The sequence below is a fragment of the Lepisosteus platostomus genome, chromosome 20 (genome assembly GCF_059453375.1).
Source record: "Lepisosteus platostomus isolate fLepPlt1 chromosome 20, fLepPlt1.hap1, whole genome shotgun sequence".
NCBI classification, from domain to species: Eukaryota; Metazoa; Chordata; class Actinopteri; order Semionotiformes; family Lepisosteidae; genus Lepisosteus; species Lepisosteus platostomus.
The window spans coordinates 14,887,846-14,913,679 of record NC_142630.1 but is presented as its reverse complement, the minus strand read 5'-3'; the positions used below and the strand labels follow the sequence as shown (position 1 = coordinate 14,913,679).

The following is a 25,834-nucleotide window of genomic DNA, read 5'->3' as shown; positions in this document are numbered from 1 at the left end:
CCTTCTGCTTATGTCAGCCTGGCATATTTGGCCGTTTAGTGGGTACTTGTGAAGATCAAATGGGCTAAGATTGCCCTTCTTAAACAGCAGGGAAAAGGACATCAAAAAGGTGTAAATTTCATTTCCCCAGTTTTGATTAAGTCAAGCATGAAAAGAAATGTAATACTCTCATGTGGCAAGGGTTTAAACTATTGATGTTGTTACTTCTGCTTCAGGAAGCCCAATCAGCCGACAGGGAGCTGAACAAACTAGCTGAGAGTTTTAGGGGAGGCCAGATGGAGGGCTTTGCTGTGTATGAAAAGACAGCTTAGCGCTCGCCTCTTCAATCCCACTCAATACTGACTGTGTGAAATCCTGGCCCTGACTACACCCTCGTTTTCAAAGCTGGTGGCTGCAACCATATGGGCTTGTTTAAAAACTCCCATAGGCCGATACAAAGACCTGAATAACACAGTTTTCATTTCAAGTATTATTTAAATGAGCTCCCCCTCACCACCCACCCCCATACCACCAGAGCCTTTGGTCTTTATAATGGTTCACATTGTTTCGAACTAGTAGGCTGTCTTCTACCAGTTGACCTTAATATAGGATTATGGAATTATTACATTTTACAGGAAAACACACAGGAAATTCGCTTGTCTAAACAATGTCAAGAATACAGGGTAGTTTCTTTGAATCAGTTTCTTTGTGAGTTGGTTTTCTTGTAAAATAATGAGGCCTCTCTTTCACGAGGAAACACGGGAGTGTTCCAGGATAAATAATCACAGGAACATGGGTGAGTATGTCTGATTTTCTGGGAAGTAGATTTTCTTTTTGTATTGTGTTGTTAGCATAACAGATTATGATTTTTCTTAGGAGGGAGGCTAAAATGTTAAATTCAATTCACTCCCTTTGAACAGAAAAAAATAACTTTACACATTCTTGCCATTTTTGTACAGATGCTCTTTCATGAAATCCAATCCGACTTCTTAAATTTATGCCCCTGCAACTATACAGTGGAGAGCAGAATAGACTGGCTTTTGTAAAGACTTAATAGAATCTTTAACAGTTCCAACAATCCACTCCCATTGAGTTGCATTAAGTAGATATTATAGTGGGACAATAACCTAAATAGCTCAACATCAACCTCATTAGGCATGCAGGCAGGCCCTGAACCATTTTACGGCGGAGCCTATTGTCAGAGCTCACCCCAGGTGAGCATTAAATTGCAAATGATACTCTGAGAGGCAGAGAAGAGAGGGAGAGAATAGGCCGTGCAGAAAGAAAATTGTCTCAGGACACAAGAAAATGAAAGGCAGTAAAGGAACTGCTCTGACCGTAAAAAATTCAATACATCACGGCTTTAAGAGGCTGAATTCCACACTCTTCTCGTGTTTTATCCCTGAGCAGTGCTGAGGTTGGCTGTGAGGAGAGCACTCCGATAGACTGAAGCAATTACTTCTGACTTTTAATGCTGACATGGAAACAATGCTATCCTTTTTCACAGGATGCTGGTAGTGTGTGTGTGTTTGTGTGTGTGTGTGTGGTGGGGTATTATAATACAATAGAACAAGAAAGAAAGAAAATAAATAAATAAAGTGATGATGTTCCAGAAACTCTGTCTCCACCATTTGAAACTTTCCAGTAGGTCTATTTCGCACCGAATCAATACACACATCCTCATATAACAATTTCAGCCTAATCGCTTCTCGGATCAACATGTTAATAAAATGGTCTCTAAAGAATTGTTTGTAACTGCAAAGTGTTTTAGCGACTGACATTAAGATGCTGAGAGGCTGAAAATGTATTCCCAGCCAGAACCCCTCTCTGTCACCTTAGCGGATGAGTAATTGTGCCTTTGCATATTCCTTGTCATAGACGGCAGAAATGAAAGGGCCCTGAGGAATGTACTGGCAAGACTCTTGCCTTGAGAGTGGAGTAAATTAAAACACGGATTAGACCAAGCATGATTGGGGATGACAAGCAGGGCAGTTGTAGCCACATCATATTTTGCCCATATGGTCTTCACAAAGGCAACGCAGTGGAGACCACCTAATAAGATTGACAAACTAGCTACAGTAGGGCATTTTTATTTTTCAAAAGCTCCGAAAAATAAATTCTGGCTTTGCTTCGGTGACATCCCCATGAAACAACCGGGTGTCGTGCCTTAATTGCTGTCTTTAAGCAGATTACAATACCTCTCCTGTTACAAAGACAATTCTCTTATACACTAATATGAAAATGTGCTTTTTGAGAAAATGCTTTCAAATTGTACTACAAGCTATATGCAAAACAAATATCTGAAAAAGAGCATTTTTTCTGGCATTGAATTGGCTTAGCTCTGTTTCATTCACTGTGATTTGCCCATCATTCTCTGTATTTTTCTGTTTGTTGATGTGGATTATATTGATATATAAACTACTTGATTCTCTGAAATTCTTCTGTTAATAAACAAAAACTATAGCACTGCAGGCAAGGGACACAGACATAAACTTTGCGAAGCACAATATGTATTGTTCTTTGAAGAGAAGAGATATTTTTAAAAGTAGGTACCAGGAAATTACAATATATAATTACAAACAATCATCATTTAAATCCATCTCTCATGGAGATGAGAACGTTGCACAGCCCGCATGAATCGCCTCTATTCTGCTTTTTAACTCCAACTGATATGTTTGAAAACACTCTTCAAATGCTACCCTCTCCTGGAAAAATGACCACAGGAGTGCGGATGAAAATATGAAAACTGTGACTGAGCTTTTAATGAAATCTCCAACAATACTAAAAATAGAGGAACACTGAAAATAATTAATATAGTACAAATATAATTTTATGTAGTGCCTTTCAAGATATAATCTCACATTTTTATACAAGTAAACAAAGCAATGGCATAAACTGAAGAAGTACTCTATAATAAACAATATAAACTCAACAAAATTTAAAAGCTAGAGTATTCATGTACAGTTTAATACTGATAAATGTAATGACTGACTCAAACAAACAATAGTTTGGAGATTATCCCATGATTTTGAAGCAACAGAACAAAAAGCTTAGTCCCCCAAGCCTAGTTTTAAGGAAATAGTCATTCAGGGCAATTGGGCATAATTAACACACTGCTTTTAAATGCTTCCCTTTTTGTTGCAGATCTTCACATTAATAGTGAAGGCCAGCCGCACTAAAATAAACGGTGGTTAGGGACTCTGTATTAAAATATGTTCGTATTGTAAATTGCTACTGTCCATACACATTAGTGTCTTAGTGAGGAATTTCCCCCAAAAAAAGGCTGACACACACCTATATATATATTGCTTTGCTTAAAGCACAATTTATATCTGTAGCTCCCCTTAGTTTATATAGTAAGAATTGTGATCATATGAAAAAACAAGCATTTTTGTGAAATTCAGGCCATGTAGAATTTTGTTAATTGACCAGATTAGAGGATGAACAAAGATGACCAAGATGGTGATGACAAATGAGGGAATCTCATTTGCAAATTATTTGGGAGGAGTGGAAACAAACACTCAATGTATGTCACCTACATGAAAGACATCTGCAAAAGGGTCTCCTGAAGCAGACTTATTGTGTGTTATCAGGAGCACGCCAATTAAATCCACATTCATTTCACCTAAAACACTGATCTTTCATCAACTCTGCTAGTCCATGTTAAGGTCCCTAGGATGTGGGGAGATGTTCAGGGCATTGACAGAGCTCTGCACTTAAGTTAAAGGCAGCACTGTGCACAGTGGTTCTGGACCCAGAACTAGAACGAAGTGGGTTCCAATCCAGACACTGCTGCTGTAACCGTGAGTGAGATACCTCACCCCAATTACTCCAGTAACATACGCAGCTGTAGAAGTCACCTGTCAACCAAACATCTATATGTATATAAAGAGATGGAAGACTTACCCCCTTTTGTTAGCACAATGTGGAAAGAGTTGTCAGCCAGGGGTAGGGATTGCAAAATTGAAGCATTAGAAGAAGAAGACGAAAATTTAGGAGGTGGGGTGGATTTGGGATTTAGGGAGGGAAAGCACCACTTGTCAGAAACTGATAATAGACAGCAATGTCTCAACTATACAGAGTTGCCTTCCACTATGATACAGCAAAGCAGGACAAAACAAAAATGGTTTTCAGTAGGATTGTAACTTTCCAATTGCATTTAATGAAATAATTTTGCTGGTGTTGGACCACACTGTCACCAACTGTCCTTCTGAAGCAGCTTAACTGATGATATGCTTTTCTTAAGGGGTGGTGACATGGAAGCAACCATTAGGTATTAGATTATTTTAAAAGCCTATTTTATTTCTGCAATCCCTGAGCCTATTTGAAAACCATCTTTGATTTAAATTTTATTTGACCACTTTTTTAAAAAATAAATGGGCTAAGAAAAAATGAGAGTTTGAAATAAATCTCATTTAAAAAAAAATTAGAAGCTTTTTTTTTTTCCTTTGATAACGTGAAGGTATCTTGATACTTGTGTAGCTGACATATGACAGTATTGACACAAAATACTGGGTTGCTAAATTGAAAACCAAAAAATAGCCCTTCATATTTTAGCCAATTTAATTTGGTTGCCAAGGAGTGCAAGGTATTATTTATGCAAAACTACAACTAAAGCCACACACAGGGAGTCTCCATTGTGTTTCTCTGAGTGCCAAAGGGCCATAATTTCAAGACGTTTTAGTCTTTAGCCCAAGAAATGTGATGACAACCAAATGTAGATTACCTGGGTAAATAAACACAGTTCAACAGTAAAGTGCTTTCAGAAATTTAAAACTATTCCTTGAATGTTTGCTGCATATCCATTTTTACAAATGAAGGCACAGCCTCTCTAATGATAACCTTTTGCATTAGAGTTGCTTTAATCCATAAATTAAATAAATAAGAGGTTTTTTTTAAAATCTGCAAAGTGCAAAAGGTTAGATTCCAGAGATGTAAAGAAAGTGTTTGCTTTAACTGTGCTGAGATAAAAGGGAGGCTTAAACTCCGAGTACATTGCGCATAGATTTACATACACTGTGGGATTAGAACCACCTACTTCCATCCTAGGAAGGACTTTTTGAAGTTGAGGACGGGAGAGTGGAGATCTTTTGGCAGAGTCCTGTTTGATTCTGGTGGGAGATTGAACCTTAATCCCCCTTCCCGTTCTCACCTTCTGCCTGATCCACTGGAGCTGCTTATCCGATCATGCAGGATCATTATCCAATGAATTCCCTTCATTAATTTCTCTAAGAAGATTACAGAGTGCTTGTTTGTTGTTGTTCAAGCATCTGATTTCCCTAAGCTCTTTGTTTTTTCAACTGGTTTACACTTTAATGCCCTCGATTGAATTTCAGTGACAAGGGATCTACTTGACCCACCAGCAGGGCCATAAGATGGGTGTAGCTAGAGAGACCAAATGGCTTCCTCTCCTTTGGAACCTTTCTTAGGGAGGTATGAATGACAGCCGCTAAAATAAAGAAGAGAAATGCAAGAAAACTGCATGGTTTTGGGGATGGGAGCATTGTTTTTGGCTCCTAATAAAAACTCTGTCACGTGCAGTGCCGATAGGACACCAAGAGTCTAACCCGAAATCTATTCTGACCAGTGGGTTTGTGAAATTTCAATTCAATTTAATCTTAATCATGCACAGATACCTTTGACTTCTGCTTTTTCACGCACCCATATATAATTATGTAAGATACTTCTACTTCATATCGGATTTAGGAATTGAATACAAACAGTAGGATGACATTAAGGGTTTTCTGTATTACACTGAAGTGATACAGCATTTTAAATTTGCTACAGCACTACAGGAAAAGGGGGAACTAAGGCATCACATTCACTCATGCAGATGAGCCAAAACGCTACTACCCACAAGCTTCCTTATACAAGGCTTACCAATAAAGTGCTGTAAAGAGACAGTAGTGTTTCACAGAGAATGCTGTTTTAGGCTGCAGGACCACCAGAGTGAGTCTTTTGGCATTGCTTTATATTCAAGGCGAGTTATTAGTGCAGCCTAGAAACTGTGCTGCATTCTGGTCACAAGGGTGAGCAATTCTGGCTGATCAGTCACAGACCCCCTGAGGATGCCTGGGGACCTGTCAGCTCTGTGTTGGGCCAGCTGGGAAGGGAGGAAGGAAACTACCTCTATCAGCCCACAACTGCAGTACTTACAGAGATAAAGTCCTGAGAGCACAGAGTGGGGAGCGACAGTGCCACCAGACATAAAAAAGAGAACAAAAAAAGACAGGTTGAAAGAACAACAGACTGACAAAAATGGCTCTGATGTTTTCCTAGTGCAGCTACAGGCCACTCACTGCTCAGTTAGGGTAGAGGCCCGGAGCTCTGGTGTCTTTTAGAGTAGTTCAGAGCTAGCTCCACACAACCATAGTCCAGCACTGCACAGAGCTGGAAAACCACAAGATACCACACCAGCTCTTTCGACCTCCATATAATCAGAATTTGTGAAAACCGCTAAAGGTATAACAGAATGAATACATAATTGGAGAGAGGCAAACAATCATATGTCAAAGCTATTATTTAGCATTGAAAAGCTGTTTCCCTTTGCCAAAATGAAAAAGAATGCTGTCACACTGAAAAACATGTGATGCGTGACAAGCTGCGTGTCTTTATTTATTAACCTGAAGCAGTGGTGAGGGGTCTGGACTCATAACTGAGCTTGTGGTTTCAAATCCCACTGCTGCTGTACCCTTGAGCTACGTGATTCAGGTATTCAGCTGTACCAATAGATGCAAATGTTAGAGTTCTAGATAAAAGCATGACCCAAATAAATTAGTATGAATTCTAAACAATGCGGTAGTTTAGTCAAATTCTGGTAGCAATGAAATAAGCTAGTGAACATAAACGGGTTTTTAATTTAATACTTTGGTATTAAATGACACAGTAGATGGCATTAATCCCGTCAGCACCTTGCCTGGCTGAAGAAATGACAGCCCTGGCCTAAAAGTCAGAGCTATCGCAAACCCTCTCACGAGGAATGAGCCAGGGAGCTGTTCCTGGGGTGCGGTTGGATTCAAGGGAGGGGAGCTAGAAAAGATGTACGCAGCCAGCAAGTATTTATTCATAAGAGAGCAGAAGTGTGAGATTAAAATTGAACTTCCTCCTCAACTACTGTTCAATTACACCATTCAGCAAGCAACATGACCTTCCCTGACCACGCTACTATTACAATAAGATGCCCTTCGCTAGTCAATGAACAAATCAGTAGAAAAGCGGAAGTGTGTTCCATGAAGCAAATTGCACCAGGCTACCTTGGAGCTCATGTCACCAGACCAAGTGTACAAGCAGCACACTGCAGACCAGCCTCCTTCCTGTGGCACAAACCTTCATCCTCCAGACTCCAAGATCAAATGCCGCTTACTTAGGCGATTGTATTATATCATGAGTCCACAGTATTGATCAGACATTAGTCTAGTCACCAATGTCTGATTGTCCAAGTGTTCTGGAAATCTAATTTAAAAATATTCTTAAGATCTCGAAAAGCCTGTGTGGCAAGCCTTGTGGCCCTGTAGTAATGCCCCACTAATTCAATCAGGAGGTGAGAGTTATAATGCCCACTGTCTTGGGGATAACGCTCCCGGTCAGAAAAATCATTATCATGACTGTCTTTACTAGATGCAGTCTAATAATCTTCTGAAGCTGACATACTGCAGCAGACTCCAAAATGTTGCACGTGTAAGAAAACTTACACAATATATAAAAGACAGTCAATAAAGATATATTCAATCTTTAGAATTAGATGCACATTGATTGAACTTTAATCTTACTATTTATTATTCTTACAAGTGTCTTCTTTCAACTAGAATGATGAAATCCTATTAAGGTCAGGAAATATACACTGAAAATAAGGCTTGCAGTGTATGGAGGAATCTCTGAATAAAAGCAGTGTTTTGGAAGTGTCGTCCTGGGAATCAGGTTGCTGAAATCATCAATCTTACCGATTGCTGCTATGGCCTGCCTGTACCACAGAAATCAAAGGCCAATCTTATAAGAGACAGACTCAGCCACATGTGCTGCCACAGGACGGCTGAGCGCAGAGTGCAGAGCTGGGAATCCTCTATCTGTGCCAAACAATTCATACAATTAATTTGACAAAGCAAAATGTAATTGATTGATAAGGGCACAACAGCTTGAACTAACCTCCCCAGTTACATTTGTCTTTCAATCGAGACAGGCACAGTAGATGCCATCAATCCCATCAGCACCTTGCCTCTTGTCTGGCTTGGGATCAAAATGTAGGCCCTTGAGTATCATCATTATCAACCTGAGAGAACTGAATGTGAAAAGGTGCCACTAATAGGACCTGCTGTGGACATCACATCTTAAACCAGATCAGGCAAACAGGGCAAGGCCGATCTTTAAGGTCAAGCCTGAATTCTTTTTCTATTTGTCCTCTTTGAAATAACATTCGGCGACAAACAGGGAGCAAAAGCCTTGTAAACGCTCTTGTGAATCCGTAAAAAGAAAAGAGAAAGAAAAAGAACCTGCTTAGTCTCTGTACTTGGGCTGTCGTTTTTGACAGGAATAAACAAAACCAAACCACAGCTTGAACAACCCTCCTCACCTCACCCCTGAAGGAAAAGGAATTAAATGAGGTTACTTCACTGAGTCTACCATTTCTACCCCTCCCAGCACTGAATAGAAGCTACAGTTACGGTACAGGTGAAGGGTTTGTTTTTTTATTATGTTTCTCTGCAAGAAATAGGGCTTCGTTTGAAAATTAATGAACACTTCACTCTGCATAAAATTTATAAAACAAAAGTTCTTCTTTATCTTACTACATAATGTCTATTATTTCTTCTTTTTAAAGAATAAGAAGAAAAAGTGTGATTATATAGTGCCTTTCATCCTGACGAATCCCTGAGTGCTTCACACACTGACCAGAGAGGAACACGGGCGTCACGACACTGGCGTCAACTCCCTTACACTTACGAACAGATGACCAGGGATCTCTAGTGACCCTGTGGTCAGGACCTCACTTTAACACCTCATCTGAAGGACAGTGCGTCCTGCAGCCAGGTATCCCTGGCCACGTACTGGGGAGCTGGCACAAGAGCGCCACCTGATGGTCCACCAACACCACATTATAACACCTTCTCCAGGTCCCATACAGGAATGAGATCATTTCATTTTTTGACAACTCCTCTAGTTACCATCGATACCAAAATACCATTGATCATTTAAAATACTAACTACCCTGCAACACGCACGGCAGCACCTTGCACGTTTCTATATTTGTTACCGTGGTGTGAGCCCAATACAGCCCAATCCTTTGCTCGCCGATTCCCTAACCCAACAACCTGTAAACGTCCCAGCACATTTTACAGCCGCCCTCTGCAGAAGTTTACAGCGGATCGGATGGTGCAGCTAATCTGCTGGTACTCCAATGGCCAGAGGGAGGGTAGGCTGACCTCTGCCTCGGAGTTTAAATCCAGCAGCAACCGAAATTCATTTTCAATTTACTTTCCGACCGTTTTAAATGGAAGCACGCACGTGTGTGTGTGTGTGTTTTTTGTGTACGCGCTATGGAAATATAGGAGCGGTGGGGCAGAGATGAGTTTATTGAACCCTGTTCAGCCTGCAGAAGGCTGGAATGAGGCCCTCTTGAGTCCTTCCAGGGAGTTACCGGGGGCCCTTGGGGATGTGGCCTAATCGAATAAAATAATCTTTGCTGGGAAGACTAGGAAGGTGGCTGCAGCGGCAGAGCACCAGCAGAATACAAAAGCACCAGCAGCCCCCGTCAGCTGCTGGAGGAGGTGCTGGAGGCAGTGGGAGAGGCTCCCTGATGGGCTCACCCTACTGATCCTGCAAATTTGGTAAACTTCATGGAAATTTAATAAGTGCTGCTGCTTTGTGTCTGCCTGCAGAGCAAACAGGCTGGTGCTGTAAGGCACATATGTGATGATTTACAGCGAGCAGGGTTTTTTTTTTGGGGGGGGGACTCCCTGTTATGGTTGCAAAAGAAGCAGCAGCAAGCCTGAGGCTTTCCATCTTAAGCCAATATGAACTCTGCGCATCCGAAAAGGTAAACTGTGCCTAGAGGTAGCGCCAAGTCGGTTGTTTTTTCTTCCTTCCTGCTTTCGAAAGGATGCTTCGCTGTCGCTGTCGGACCACAAACCGCCTGGACCGAGAAGGGCTGCATTCCTCTTGCCCCAAACTGGTCCGCAGCGAGACCCCGTCCGATCTCACAGATGACAGCGCAGCTCCCAACCCCCGCATTTCAATACCTGGCCACCAGCGTCGCAGCGAGGCCCAGCGAGCGGAACGAACCCGGTGTGGGAAAACAAAACTTCGCTGACAGGAAAAAAAACCACTCAAAGAATAAACTTTACATACACGTCTTCATTTATGCCAAGGCTGCCTGCCACTATATACAGTAGCTTAGGTGTACTGATGTATAGTTTTGGAAACCCCATCAATTTAGGAATAATTGCAGATATTTCTGGGAAACGACTGTAGAGGACTGTACCCTGCTCTCCCAGAGATCTTCAAAGTGAGCTGTCAAGCTTGTATTTTTGGATTTTGGCACATTTGTTCCAGGCAAAAAAAAAAAACCCTGCCTTTTAATATGATCTAATTAATAATGATGAAAATGTTTGCCATGGCTCCTGTGAAGTGCTATTTCCGAGGTTGCCAGTAAAGCACAAAAGCTTAAAAACTGCACACCCGTGTGTGGACAGACTCTGTACATATTTGTTGACTTGAAAGGGTCTGTATACAGTATATCACACTCCCGTTCTGACAGCATGGCTGACGACAGTAAGAAATAAACTTTCCTGCATTTTTAAGCAAAGCAGCCTTGAGGTGTTTATCGTTGTTCTGGTGGGTAACAGTACAAACAACACCAGGCAGTAGGTGCGAGTGGCCCTGCGGACAGAGCCCGCGGCAGGCCGTGGAGTGAGGGGATACTTGCTCGCCGCCCGGCAGCGGGGGCAGACGCTGGCTAATTAACAACACGTGAGGCCGCGGAGCGCGGGGGCTGGACGGGAAACCTGTGGGGCGGGTCGGCAGAGCTGGGAGCTGAAGGGAAACCGGAAGTGACGGTTAACCCCTTTGCCACATGGGCACAACCTTGATCTGAGAGGCACGCACCAGCGCCAAGCGGCAGAGCAGCCAGGCAGTCAGTGCGGTTCAATCAATTAACACCACTTTTTCATTGCTTTCAGATTTCTCTAGGCACACCTATTCTGGGTGCACCCGAAGCCGGCTTTTGACAGTATCCAAACTGAAGCAGCTCCATTTGAACTGACGTTACAGTACATTTCCCGAGTACATAAATAGCATCCCCGCACTGTGTATGGACGGAATTCATCGTAAATACTTTCACATCCTGCCTCTCTTTTAATTTAATCTCTTTAATAAGGACCATACAAGTGCTGCATTTAAAGAAAATGATATGATTTCTGCCTCACAACTAGAGTGGTTCTAGAGACTTGTCCTAATTTGGAGGTGGACAATAACTTTCAGTGATAATACATTTTCTTCATGATATTCAAAAGTGTAGAGATTCAAACAGCACAGTACAGTACCCAGAAGAGTTCTGGTTAAGTAATGGTACATATAGTGCAGAGCTGACTAAAGAAAAGAAGTGATCAAAGCTGACATGTCTTGTTCTGATGGGGCTGTTTAGCAAATCCAGGCTACATATTTATCCCATGTGCTTTTTTTAACTAATGATTCCTTGATTAATTCAAAAATAATCTCTTTTTCTTTATAATCTTTCTGTCCTCGGTTAATACACATTGTGTGCTGTTGGGAACAGAGGGGAGAAGTAAAATGCAAGGAGCTCTGGGGGTGTATGGCTTTGTAATTTCATCCTTGAAATTCGTGATTACAAACAGGACAACTTTTTTAATTTGCTCTATTGTCTCGATTCCCTTGGCTGACAGTCTGCTCTGTGAGCTAGGCCTTTTAATCAATCACCTAGATAATCAAATGTCACTGGCTATCTGCTCCATGTAATTACTTTTGCAATTAAAAATCAATCTCCAGTCACCCTGTCTAATTAGAGGGATGGGCAGATTTTCATCTGGATTGATTTTTTAATAAATATTGACTTAAAATGCCATAATCCCATCATATTCTTTCATTTTCTTGGTATTTTTTTAAAAGAAGCAAGCAAACGCCCGAATCAACACAGAGGAGGATTCAGGAGACATCAAAGGATTTTCTTACTTCAGTCTCCCCGGAAAAAGCACTGTACCCAGGAAGGGTTTATCTGGTGCTAATGACACCACTCAACTGCCCCCTGCGCTGGAGAACAAAAAAAAATGGTAGACTAATAATCTACACAGCAGCACACGCTTTCATTAAAAACACATTTGCTGACAAATATAACCTCATACACAGAGGCAGAATAACTAATGATGGCCCCTCCAGTTGGATAAAAAACACATTTATAAAAGTCCCAGAAATTCTGGGGGGGGTGGGGGGAAGAGAAAGAGTGCCTTGTTTTCATGCTGCACTTATATCGAGTGACACATTGTATTGAAACTCTTACACGGTTCCCTCACTGTATTGCACTCTCCGACTATAAATCAGCCTGACTCTGGAATACCTAGAGAAGATAAAGGCACCCAGGGAGTCTCACGACTTTAAAATAATTGTCACTGTGGACGTTTGTGTCCGTATTTAAAGAATATCATAATTATAGTTTTATCTGCATGGAGCCCCTCACAAGCAACAGCTCTGTATATTTCAGCAAGGCCTGGCCTTCCCTATTGTGTCACTCCTTTGCTATTCAAATCCCATCAACTTCTCCAGCTTTCACCATTGCTCTCAATCCTACAGCTACAAGTGACAATGCTTTAATTAACATTTCCTCCTCCTGCTTCTCCTACACTTCCCCTCAAAATGAGGCGTGCAGGACCCCTGGCTGAGCAGAACTGTCTTACCTCTCACACTGTGCATTGACACCACCATCGTTTCTCAAACTTAAATTAAATGTTAATTAACATTACCATAGGAAAAGGAGTTTAGACATGCGACTGAAGCTTCTGCTGCCTTTTCATTGTTTGGCTTTCACTGTTTAGAGACATCTTGCAGTCAGAATGATGCAATTCTTCTCCTGCACACAATAGCTGGATGGAAAAAAAGGCTTAGTATGGACAACCAAAAGAATGTCGCTTATATATATATGTAATGTGCTGGTAAATATTTGGAATATGCAGAAAACACACGATGCAATTAAAACATTTCTTCAGCAATAGGAGAGGATGACTACATTTTTGTAATTCTGTGCACTTCAACAACAACAATACATAATTACAAAGGTGCTGCTGACCTACATTCCAAAAAAGAGAATGAAGGAAGACAGTCCACACATTTTTCTCCAACGAGTGTGATTGGCCAGCAGTCTTCACTGATCACTTGTAGGATAGAGCAGCAATAGACATTTCCCTTTGCACAAAGTAATAAGAGCAGCACTTATCGCTTGTTGCCTCAAGCCAGTTGCAAAGGAAATTAGAAAAGTCCAATGAAGCCGAGAAGTAATTAATCATCATAGAGTGGAACCTGTCAAATTGGAGGGGTCTTTCAACTGATAATGCTGCCCAGCACAATTTAGACTGATAGAAATTTGATTTCTTTTACCTCTGGCAAAAACAGAAAAGACCACAGTTAGCACAACTGTGGCCAACCGGTCTTTAACGATTGCCTGCCCCTTTTAAACCTGATGTCCTTATCAAGTTTAAGTGTCTCGATCAATACAGTTCCTTGCTGGTGTTCCAGAAATAGGTGGTGTTGGTTTTTTTTTTTGAATTCTTGCATGCTTTTATTATACTGTTCGTTTACTCTGCTTGTGCAAACTGTCGCCCAGAAAACAGAAAAATAATAAAGTGCATATATATATATAATCTGTACAAACGTGTGGGTATTTGTAGTGGAACCTGAATTATTGAAGATATGACGCCAATCATGCAAATCACGCCTGCAGCTTCACTAGACGGCAAAGACATTTATTTGCCAATAGACTATCAAGGTATGTTATGGAGTTCTGCTATTTTAAAATTCTGCAAGGAAAGACCAGGTCAATTCAAATAAATCTCCTAACTCGGAACAAGGACCATCATTACTATAATCTGTATTAAGAATTTAATAATAAGAAAAAAATAATGAAAGTGGCAAACCCTTGAGACACCATCCCACTACTTAGGGTTAGTTAAGAATTCTAGTCTCCTTCTATTCACTGAAAACCATGCGAGTCTTGGAGATTGAGTTTTTGAGGCTCTCTATGACGGGGTGCTCCTATATCACATATGCGAACAGCAGAATGGAAGCCACCAGTGGGAAAGCGTCAAACCAATGCAAAGCTGTCAATTAAAATAAAATATTAATGGAAGGCTCGTTAACTTATGGCTTGTGTTTTTAAGCACTCTCTGAGGAGGCCGGGGTTGAGTTTGGGAACTGATAATTACCCCTAAGTAAATTAAATGGAGAGAGAGAGAAAAAACCCCCAGCAAATTACAGCAGAGGCTGACTAAAAAGCAGAGTTCCCACAGACAACATGGCCTCCCCCGTCACACCGCCCATGAACCCACACGCAGGCTGGCGGTTCTTTCACAGGGTCAGGTGTCTGCGGCAGGAACACACTCCGGAATGTTTTGAAACAATGCTTTAAAAGCCAATTTCCAAACGGAATTATTGACAGATTGGGCGTCAGGTGCAAATAAACGTGATGACTTTTAAAAATCCCGCACGATAACAGGACCCAGGCTAAGCAAACATTGCACGCGCACCCTGAAACGCAAGATGAAAGAGAAACAGCTGCTCTGCTGCGGTCAGAAACCCTTATCGCCTGACCAAACCTTTGTTAGGCTCGGTAAGCACAAGTGGGCCTACGCTAGCGGCAAGTTCAAAGCCTTCTCGCCCTTTCTTTCCTCTTGGTATAGATAATGCAATCAAAACTCATTCTATCCCTTGAAATATTCTGCCGAACATGATATCGCTTGACCTCCCTGCACCTGTAACCTCTGTGAAACACTTTGGGAAGTGCCTCTTTATTGTTTATGCTCTTTATCTCCAATAAGGCTTCTGTATTTTTCTAAGCATCAGCCATGTGTAAGGGGGGAATCTCTCGGCTCAATCTGCTGCGCTACAGCTCGTAATTCCTCTGTTTTAAAACCCTCCCAAGAAGAGCATGTACACCCCCAGGCATAAGGACAATCAAGCAAGAGAACAGGGGATGCTTACACATCTGTTCACACATTTACAGATGGGATCTGGATATAGAGGGCTGAGAAGAGGCGAGGTTTGGACTGCACTGGACTCTGGGCCACAGGGGCCAAAGGTTCAAATCTCAGGTGGGATGCTGAGCTCTAGAGTGAGGTACTTCACCCCACTTGCTCCCCTAAAACACCCAGGGTCATCAGTGTAATTGAGGAGCTGTTTTCTACTGACTTAACTGATAAAATAAGGCAATAAATGGAAAAGCCACAAGGACAATTTGGACCTCAAACGTGTCAAGGGAAACTTGAAAATCTTTCATTGGAAGTTCCTCTCAAAGCCTCTCTGCCGTTCCAGCACTATTTTCAGATTCAGAGAATCTGACAATAGCCATTATATGCAATTGCTTTTATATGAAAAAAAAAAACATTTGCTATAAGCCTTGGAAAAAAAACGAAACTGAAAAACCAACTGCTGCACAGTGATTTTGATTGTCGCGACCTTACTCATTCCTATTGCGTGCTTGTTACCTTCTGATGCAAAGCAAGGTATTAGATACAGATTTCCCCTTTTACTGCTTGACACGAGCTGCAAGTTTTATTATAGGACCTGACACGCATAATCATAACAATAAGTATTTGCATAGATGGGGAAGAGTAGCTATGTTTTGATCCACTTGATTATGGTTTTCCCTAATAACATGGACATTGTTTCAACATGCTAACACGCTAACCCCCAGAGCTGTGTCATTTTCCTGTGGGGGGGAGCATTAAAAACAGCTGGCAGGCATTTGCTGTGTAACCGTTTGAAGCTTGTTCTCATAAAACAAATACATAAAAAGAATAAAATAGCACAGTGAACAATTTTCACAAAACTGCACACTTGCAACCACGGACGTTTAGTAAACAATTAGCCGTTTCAAGTGACAGATTAAACCCAGATTGGAAGTGACTGAGAAAACAGGATAATGTTTCTCTAATCAGTTTTGTCTGAGAAATGCAGATTGTGAAATTTTCCAGCTACTTCCTTAGAAAAACGCACTTCACTTCTTATTAGCTATGATTACCTTTTTGGACGCGAGGCTCGGGTCCTGCCTGAGCAGCTGACTGAGGGCGACCGTGTCGCCCAGCGAGGCCCGGTGGATCCAGGCCCGTTCCAGAGGGTCCAGCTGCAGCCGGGGGAACAGCGACTGGAGGCGAGGGGGGACACCCGACGGACAGCGGCGAGAGATGCGGGGTATCGCACAGCGGAAAGGGGGAAAAAAAATCCAGATGAGAGAATCAGACTTTTTTATTACACAGGAAAGGAGGAGAGAATCTAAAAATCCATGCTACATGAAGAGGCTGTTGGATTTATTTCTTGTACAAAGTTTCCAATAAAATGATTCCTTTGTTATGCCAGGTAATAGATTTGAAAAACAGCATTACCAAAGGTTAAATGTAGAACAGATGTAAGGTATAATATACAACATGATCAAAGCCCAGGTTTCGAGACAGATACGCTAGCAAATGATGATAGATCGCTCCCTGCAGAATGGTAAGGAGCACAGAAATGTAACGATGTACTAGTGAGGGCCGGGAGTGAGAAAGAGTAGTGACTGGACAGCGAAAACAAATGTCCAAGTTAATTCGGATGATCCTCTGCAGAAATCGGAGCGATTATGTACCTACAAAGGAATTAAAGTTTGGACAATATGCAACTGATTTTTTTTTACAAACAGCTCAAAGATTTCATCCGTGATCTTTGGGTGCTTTTATTGGATGAAATCATAGCCTTGCACTTTAAAAAGTTCAGAGATGCACTATCCATGTGTAAGTGACTGAAAGATATCAAGAGAATGAAAGTAATGTGGCAGAAAGCAAAAATGATTCATGGTTTCAGAAACAAAGATTAAGGCCCATTTCCACACCCTTAACAAGAATGTCACATTACGCAAAACACAAGTCTCACAAATAAGGGGTTTAAAATATATAATTTTGCAGGTAGAACATCAAATCTCCATGGGAACCTTATATATATTTCTGATTACACCAAATGCAGCTCAAGTAATGTTAGCCCAACAAACTTAGACTGATTGTGTTTTTCATGCTGTGCAAGGTAGGAATATGATCATTTTTAATTTACACCTTCTTTTCTGATGCACTCCAAGCAGGCATCTGGCAACCTCTTGGCCAACTAATGTATGATCATTTGTTGTGTTCTAGATGTATCTGGAGGAAAAGAAAAAAAAATTGCACAACATAATGTAGCACACAAATTGCGTGTCATACATTTAATCAAGACAATGTCCTTTAACCAAGACAATGCCTTATCAAGAATCACCTTTGGGATTTCTGGAACTCCACGTGCCACTGAAGACCCATGAACAGAAGTTTGTGCACGAACAAGTAACTATAAGAAACACCGAGGAGCCTGGGCATAAGGAGGCGATTGTTAAGTCTAACAGCAGGGGAGCGCTGTGATAATTTGATCTGAACTCTGTTAATAAATCACTGCACCATTACTCGTAGTTTAGTATCTGTTTATGCATCTACAAATTGAAACCCCACTGGCTAAGCACTGCAGTACAGCACTTGGCACAATAACACGTTGGCCCCACGATTAGTTCAAGGTGGGGAAGGGTTACCCAGCCACCCCACTTCCACGGCTCCCTTTCCATGTTTTGTCTCTCCCTGCTGAGGTAAAGAGGCTCGGACATATGTAAGTAATAAACCCAAAGGCCTCTCTGTCTACTACAGGCGGAGAGGAAGGAATGCAGAACAAAACTATAAAATAATAATGGACGCGGAGGCACAGAAAAAGCACATCTGCAGGAGAGCAGCGGGAAACAGCGCTGCTCCACTTTAAGATGTGGCGGTGCCCTTCTCTGACCCCCAGACGTACTGTTAAAGGCAAGGCGCACCGATCCGGGGAAACTGACGAGAGATCAAAAGGTTGATAGATGAAGGCCAAAGGGGTGTTTGACCTGGCCTCTGAGCTTTAGCTAAGCTTCTTACTGCAAGAGGGACCGCATCATGTTGTAATAAATGGCCAACTTTCCTTCACGTTAGATAACCAAAAGGAAAGCAAAACACCAGACTTAAAGCCAAACTCAGGTAGTTAAAAAATAAATATCTGGGCAACAGAATAGATAACAGTGACTGTAACTTATTAAATGAGTATGTCTTTTGAACTCACTTTCACATTCTTTAGCCTTCCATTATTCAGAACTAATATAAGAAGCTAACCATCAACAAGCAGCTCCAGACTTTTTTAATTACAATATATGTAAGATCAGCTAGCCAGAGAACAAAGCAATTCCTCACTTTTGACATACTTGGAGCATTTTATTTTTCTCCATTCATCAGAGGCATAAACATTTGTGTGATGGTCTCACCAGTGGCACGTTTTTCTCGAACTTGCAGCTAACGTGTACAGAATACAAGTCTGTAAGGAAACATCTCTGCAGCAGTAGCAGAGTTTTAGCGTGGCACTTTCTGTACAGTTTAGCAGGTTCTTTAAGACTACAAAAAACGACGAGAAAGCAGTGAAGCAGATCAAAGGAAATAGAAAAAAAAGCCAAACGTTTAAGGTTCTGCTACCTCTTCTGGGATACCCGCATATCCCACAATGCAGCAGGGCAGGAACTGCCCACTGAGATGGGAGGGCTCTTTCCTGGACCCCATTAGTACATCCATGAAATTAATAGTGACATCATGTTGCTCAGTCAACAAACACAAGTTGATTGATGAAGACAAACGGCTTCAGTGATGACCAGGCACTAGTTTTCCTGAGAGTGCCGAGTTCCTGCAGGCTGCACAAAAAGGATATATTTCTGGTGCTGCTGTGGTATTAAATGTCACTTTTGTTGGTTCTATCTCTGCTGCTGTTTGTCTTAAACATTTTTTCTATTTAATTCCTACATGCAAACTATGTTATTCAAACCATCCATCAAAATGGTATCGCGAGAAAGCAATTAATAAAATTCCAGAGCAATATGTTTCCTGAGTAATCGAACCCCTTGTGCTCTACTGACTCCCCCGTCTTTAAATACACCATCCATATACTGCTTTATACTCCGTTTTCCTGCTCCTGACATTACTTCACAAGCATGTTGAAACCCTCATGTTAGGCACTGAAGGTAAGCCAAGCTGCTTTCAAGTTCAACATACCCTGACGTAATCAGTATAATCCTTGCAGTAATGTAATATTTTCCTTTCAGATCTGGGGCTCAGCACTGATAATGATAAATTGTAGTGTTGTAAATTAACATTACAAGGTCACTTCTTCATCTACATTCCTCACATAAAAGATGCAAAGCTCTGGTTTTATAAAAAAGACACAAAAACCAGCAAGCTGAGTGGGCTCCTTCATGTCATTAAAAGGCAAAAGGAATCCAGGGTCTATCTTTGTTCGCCTGGCGGTTTGCTGAGAGCTTGAACAAACACTAATGAAAATTAAACACACAAACACACAGGGACTGTCTTCAGCCCAACAAGCGGCTAACAGCATTTGTCATACCACCACTTTCCTGGCAAGTTTGAGTTCAGAGCCTTGCCGGAAAAAGGCAGACTTTTAACATCTTAGGACAATGTCACATACTGTTTTACTTAAGGCCTCAAAGAATTACAGTGGAAGTCCCTATTGGCACGGTGTGTTAGAGCCGAATCTCAGAGCTGTTAAGACAATCCATTTATCTTTGAAAATGGGAACAGCCATTATCAGCTGTGAGGTAAGTCAGGAATTAGTTCATACAAGAAACGAGGAGAATAACAACTAATAAAGCAGATAACGATCTATACTTGCAGAATACGCAAGAGAAGCAAGAGCTCCGTCCTCTAAGGCTACAAAGGAACGCATCAAGTCTGAGTTAAGCCAGCAAATCAAGGCCATTCCCTCGCAAGAAGGAAAGTCGTCCCCGTGTGATCCCATTTGCTTTCCTCGGCAGCATTAAAGTCTAAGTGAAAAACAAACTGGGGAACAAGGACAAATCTAGTCCACTTTCTTATTAACACCTGAGCCAGAATATCCCCCTTTACTCGAGTTCCACCAGAACTGGGCTCCTTGGCACTGAAGACAATTAAAACCCTCTCTGCAGAGACACTGGCTGGCAACGCTGGCTTACTTCACACAGGAAGTGTGCACCAAAGCCCAACAAGCCACACAGGACAAGCCAGTTTCAGTTATTTGGTTATCTTTTCTGTTCATTGGGTTCAGAATTCACCAAGACAAAAAATCCGCCAGGCCTTTCTGACAAATACTCAGAGCGCTTTTGATGAGCTCTGTAAGAAATGGGAATCAAACTTAATTAAAGTATTTATAGGGAGCGTCAGGGAATTGGCCAAAGTTAAGTCTGCAGGTTATCTAGTTCCAATCCAAAGTACAAAAGTTAAGCTGTCCGCATTGCAGGAGCTCTACTTTGGTGCAAACATTTTGTACATACTGTGCAGAAAGCTGTGTGGATTATGTTACGGTACAGTATTTACTCATCTGAGCAAATTCTTTACTTATTTTTAAATATTTTAGATAAATTATAAAGAGCTTTTTCCATTTTTAGAGTACCTGTAGCGACACTTTGGCTTAAGTCTTCGAGGGTTAAGCAGTACCTGTCCTTCGACAGACAGATCAGATGTCCTTATTAGGCGGACAATGTACAGCACCAGGATTAAACCCAGGCTGGGCTGGGCCAGTCTAATGAGAGCAGTGCATGATATGCAGTTGTCAGCTCCAGATCGGTTTTCGGGGCACTGTGATTGTCAGACTGCACTCTAGGCCACAAGGTTACACAAGGTCACAGTCCTGTGATGTGGGAAAAGAGAGAAAAATAGCCTGTATCCCAGTGTGGGCACATGTTTGCAAGAATGCTGTGCTGTGAATTTTTAATTCTTTTTTGCAGAACTGTGGCTCCATCTGCTTCATAGATTTCGTATTGTTGACTGCAAGGCAAAACGGCAGGCAGAGACTTAGCTCTTTCTAAGGGATTACAACAGGGTAATGCACAGTAATTGAAGGTGTGATGTCGGGTAAAAAAAGCATGCGAGCACATCAGGGGGTCAGACAGACTGCATCTCTGCCTTTGTGTCATAACAAGCTGAGCAGGTCCAAATTGAAGCTCAAAATGATCAAGTTAGACACAAAAGATAAAAAACCATGCAACACTCACGTGCAGTGGCTGATGAAAATGCATTGAATTTTCATTAAGATTTCTTAAACAGATTAAAACCTCAGCTATCAAGGGTAATACACAGAAACACACCCATCCATTATCAGAAAGGTGTTAATGTCTTGCAGCAGACACAGAATAGCCATACAAAAAGTCATGAATGAATGGGCTGTCCTTCAAACGATACAAAAACGAGAGCCCTACTTCTGCACGCCAAGCTGGAATTTCTTCATGTTACAACAGTCAAATATATTAACTTTTAAAGTCTGCCTCAGCCGTGATTAAGTTCTATTGATTTTGGTCGTCTGGAGCCCTGATCGATCAGGAGGGGAGCTGTTTTCTGTACTTGGCGTTGACATGAAAGCGCTCTGTCCTCGGGTGAAGTGAATACACGCTGCAGGAAACAGGGCCACGTTGAAAGGAAGACTGGGCAACAGTCTCATGTCGGCAGAAATAAGAACAAGTCTGAAAGAATGGCTTCCTAAAAATAGGACCGCCAAAGAGGTTGTTTTGTTGTATGGTGATTCACTGCAAAGGAAATACAGCAAGATCATTTAATAAGGGGTCTAAACTCTGCGCAGCACAATTACGACATCGATCCAGCGTCCAGGGGTGGAAGCCTTTTTTGGAGGGACTCACCGAGTGCGGATCTGCTTTTAGCCAAACTTCAAAGATTTTGAATAATAATCGGACTGACGGTGGGCTACCTAAAAGCACATGCGTTGGGAAACAGCAGATGGAAACGCGCAGTCTCAACATCACGAGCCTCTGTGAAAGAGCAGCCGAGCAGCAGTGGAAAAGGTGATGTGTCAGTCCTTCCTTAGGTAGCCTCCTCCTGGGCTGACTGTGAGAAGGCAGTAGGTTCCAGAACTAAAGAAAAAGAGCCAAGCCTGCTCCAGGAGGAAGCAGAAGAAGATTATAAAACCGTTGCAGGCTATACTCCAGGAGCCAAGATAAAAGAGCTTATTAATAGCGTCTAGATTTACATGCACAAGTGGATGTTTATGTTGGAATTTGCCGCTTATGTGTGAACATCAGCAATTGTAAACATTACCATTTAGTCCAATTTCCTTTACATCAATGATATTGTTTTAAACTTTTCAACACGGCAGCTGAAGTCGAAAACAGGGCCTGGTATTATCTTTTAAGTAGTTCCACGGTTAACGTTCCCTTGGGCGGTAATCAAGGGGCAGCGCTGCATTTCCTCCTCTGCCTATTTAAATTACGATGACTTTTATATAAACAGCTCGGGGAAACAGCATTGCCCACTCGCTCGCTCAGCAGGCCACGTAAACACTCCAGGTCTGCAGCAGTCCTTGCCAGTGGCTGGGAAACAGACTGTTCCTACTACAGGCCCTAAAAAAAGACAACAGACTCTTTAGAAATCATTGTTGTTGCTGTTGCTGTTGCTGCTATTGCAGCTGTGCAAGGCCTTTGCTGCTTTCCTGCTGCGGACAATCGGTGTCTTGAGTTTTAGCATCGTCTGGATAAGGGTTCGAGGCAGGTGACGGGCCACGTGGGTCCGGAACCACTTTGCTTGGCCCAGGGGTGCACGGGGAGGGGGGGTGCAGCCAGCCAGCCAGCGGTGGAGGGCGAGGGAGCGCGCACGTGCAGCCCCCACTGCGTTTTATTAGACAAATATAAAATTAACAGCAGCCAGGAGCCATAATGGTTAGTTAGGTGGGTTCCAACACAGATTTCCAATTTGAGGTCAGCTGTATGGTCCAATAAAAGTTTACAGCCCTGGTTAAAGAAGAGCTGCCGGTTTACAAGAAACAAACTTTCCTGATTAATTATCAAATTAATATACCCGGGTCTTCATGCTGCACACTGCTATTAAAAAGGAGAACTCAAAGTCGACCTAATAGCCACCGACATAAATCAATAAAACAGTCCTGTGAAATTCCCCTTGCTGTGCTGCCTAATAAGGGGACTGTAAAAGACTAATGTACAGGAAGAGGAAAGTGACCTAACTTTAACATCAAACTTTATATTACCCTGCTGCACATGTTAAATATGTAACATATAAAATGTGCAATATGAGCTACGTAGGTGAAAACCAATATACTTACTACAGCATATTTGGCAATGTCTGCTGCCTACCAGCGAGGATTAGTAAGCTATTATAAACTGGACATGAGGCCCACAGTGTTAACCACTCTGCGAACATCCGTCTTTGCTCGGATACAGACGAAGAACTCTCCCAGCACTGAACTAGCTCCGTTTGTGTCTTTAAACAAAGGATTTTGATTTTGACACCCCCTCATTTTCGCCGTGTGTTGGACTGTTTCAGAGGGTTGAAAATTTAATTCCACTGCAAATAGCAATGTTGGACACACAGCCTAGTCCACGGCAGCCAGGAAAGAAAAAATCTGAATGCACTGGGGATGACTGTGAATAGTTTCACTGGAGTCAGGCCTGTAAGGAACACTTCCTGTTAACATGTTTACAAAATGATCTCCCTTACTGAAACAATGAGAATGGGATGAGTATCTTGATTAAGGTTAAAAATGAAAAAGAGTCACTGTACTGTTTCCCCATCTGTAATTTATTCAAACCATTGCTGGGAATAGAGGGGAGCACTGCAGATATAGCCTTTGAGCAGCCATTGGGAAAAACAGCTATCTGAGGAATGCCTCATGTTCTGCTATATATAGGCCACAACAGTGGGAGAAGTGTCCAGGTCAGCTTCTTCACAAGTACTTGCGAACAGCAAAGCATGCTTAGCCTGTTACACTGCCCTCCTCAACACGGTGTTGCATTTTTTTTTTGCAGTTTATCAGTAAGCATCATCATCTTCAGGTAAGTGCTCGGAACATCTGCAGTGGCTGTGTGAGACAACTGGGCAGACTGGCGCTGCCTTCTTCAAAGCGAGACAGAAAGGGCGCAGTCCAGCCCCTGTGTGCGCACGCTGGGACAGCAGAAGGAGAAAAACCCACGCGCATGTTTCCGAGCAGATCCGTCCTTCTCCTTGAGAACCGCCAATGCTGTTTGTGAGTCCTCCCAGATAAGATCAGGAGATTAGGTTCCAGTATCAGAGATTAACTTTTTTTATTTTTTTTTCTCCCTCATTTGAGCCTCTTTTAGGCCTTGTTATTGAGCTTTCCCCTCAGGCCTGCGGATAATGCCATTAGTGCCATTTTGTTGCCAGCGGGGTCCTGTAAATGAGGGCCTGGTTTAATCAGCTTCACGCAGGGCTGGTGTCGAAGTTCCCCAGTGTTTACAGGTGAAATGAGAGGAGGGAGAAAGGTGTCATTTTTGCAATAATTAAAACTCTACAATACACAATAGGGGCTGTCTTAGGACACACGGGCAGTGTGAGAATGAACACTGACAATCAAAAGGTGTGTAATGAGGGGAGACACTGGGAAGGAAGGAAAATAATTGACCTACAGTAGCAAAGGATCCCATGTAGAGGTGTCTTGTTCTCTCTACCACAAAGACACAAGGCAGCGGAATGCAGTCAAGACTCAATGAAAATGAACGTGCCCCCTGAAAATATAAACACTATACTAAACAATATAAACTATAATCAACTTGTACAAATTAGTGAAGTTCTAAACTTTATGTCTTAGATCACCATTAGTAGCACTACACCAAAAATGTAATCCAACATAGTTTTTTTTTTTAAGTGTCGAGTCCCAGGCCTGAGAAGCATTTTTCTGGCACTAGCTATGAAAACATGAAACGATAATAATAAAAAATATGCAATGTTCTGGAAAAAAGAAGTATAGAAACAACAATATTTAGAAAAGAAAAATGAGCTAAAAAATACCAGATGCACTTGGAATGAAAAGGCCGCACCGTAAAAACTATATTTGACAAAAGTGTTTTGCATTGAATGAGAAAACAAACCGGAACACCGCATTACAGAGTGATTATTGTTCTTTCTTTTAAAGAAAACCTGTTTATACATGTGTATACAGTTTCTGTTTGCGTTTGGGAACTGATACAGAAGTGCATTTACATATGTCTGACTGATCTGAGACACCATGTGTCCACTTTTTTATTTTCAGTTGTCAAAACGTCTTTACACTTCTTTACAGTATAGGTTTCAACGGGGCACCCTGGTTGCCTCCTAACAGCATTATTTATGTAAGTAATCCCATCGTCCACACAGACACTTCCTGCCTTCAGCTCACTGAAGAAAACAGGAGAGTCTCTGGGACAAGCTGCCACTCCGCTCCAAGGAAAAACATCCTTTCCCGGAGCATGTGGAGTTACAATAATAGATGTGCAGTGGCTCTTCTTCGTGCTCCTGAAGGCAGAGGTAACGAAAACGCTTTTCTTGCCCAATATGCTGAGGCCCCTCTGAAGAGGTAAGTGTGTGTATGTGTGTGTAGTAGGGAGGAGGGGGGTGGGGGGGATGTCACGGGGGTCTTTAACGGATAATCTTTGTACTTCTGATGCAAATGAATTAGGGGAAGAATAATAATATATATATAAAAGGAAGAAAGAAGGAAAAACTAAATCCTTGCAGGCTACAGACAGTTTTCAAGGAGAAGAGTCCCTTCCTTCAAGGCAGATGTGCAATTTTGATTCCGTTTC

General features: G+C 41.9%; 1 protein-coding gene across 4 annotated transcripts in view; it reads right to left on the bottom strand.

Moving 5' to 3' along the window:
• LOC148644601 (ankyrin repeat domain-containing protein SOWAHC) overlaps positions 1-25,834 on the bottom strand; it is a 131,095-nt gene that overhangs the window by 41,247 nt on the left and 64,014 nt on the right. For all 4 annotated transcript variants that reach the window (XM_088613997.1, XM_088613998.1, XM_088614000.1 and 1 more), the window contains exon 6: positions 16,211-16,333. In XM_088613997.1, coding sequence (XP_088470123.1) covers positions 16,211-16,333 — 123 coding nt within the window. The remainder of the gene's footprint in view (positions 1-16,210; positions 16,334-25,834) is intronic.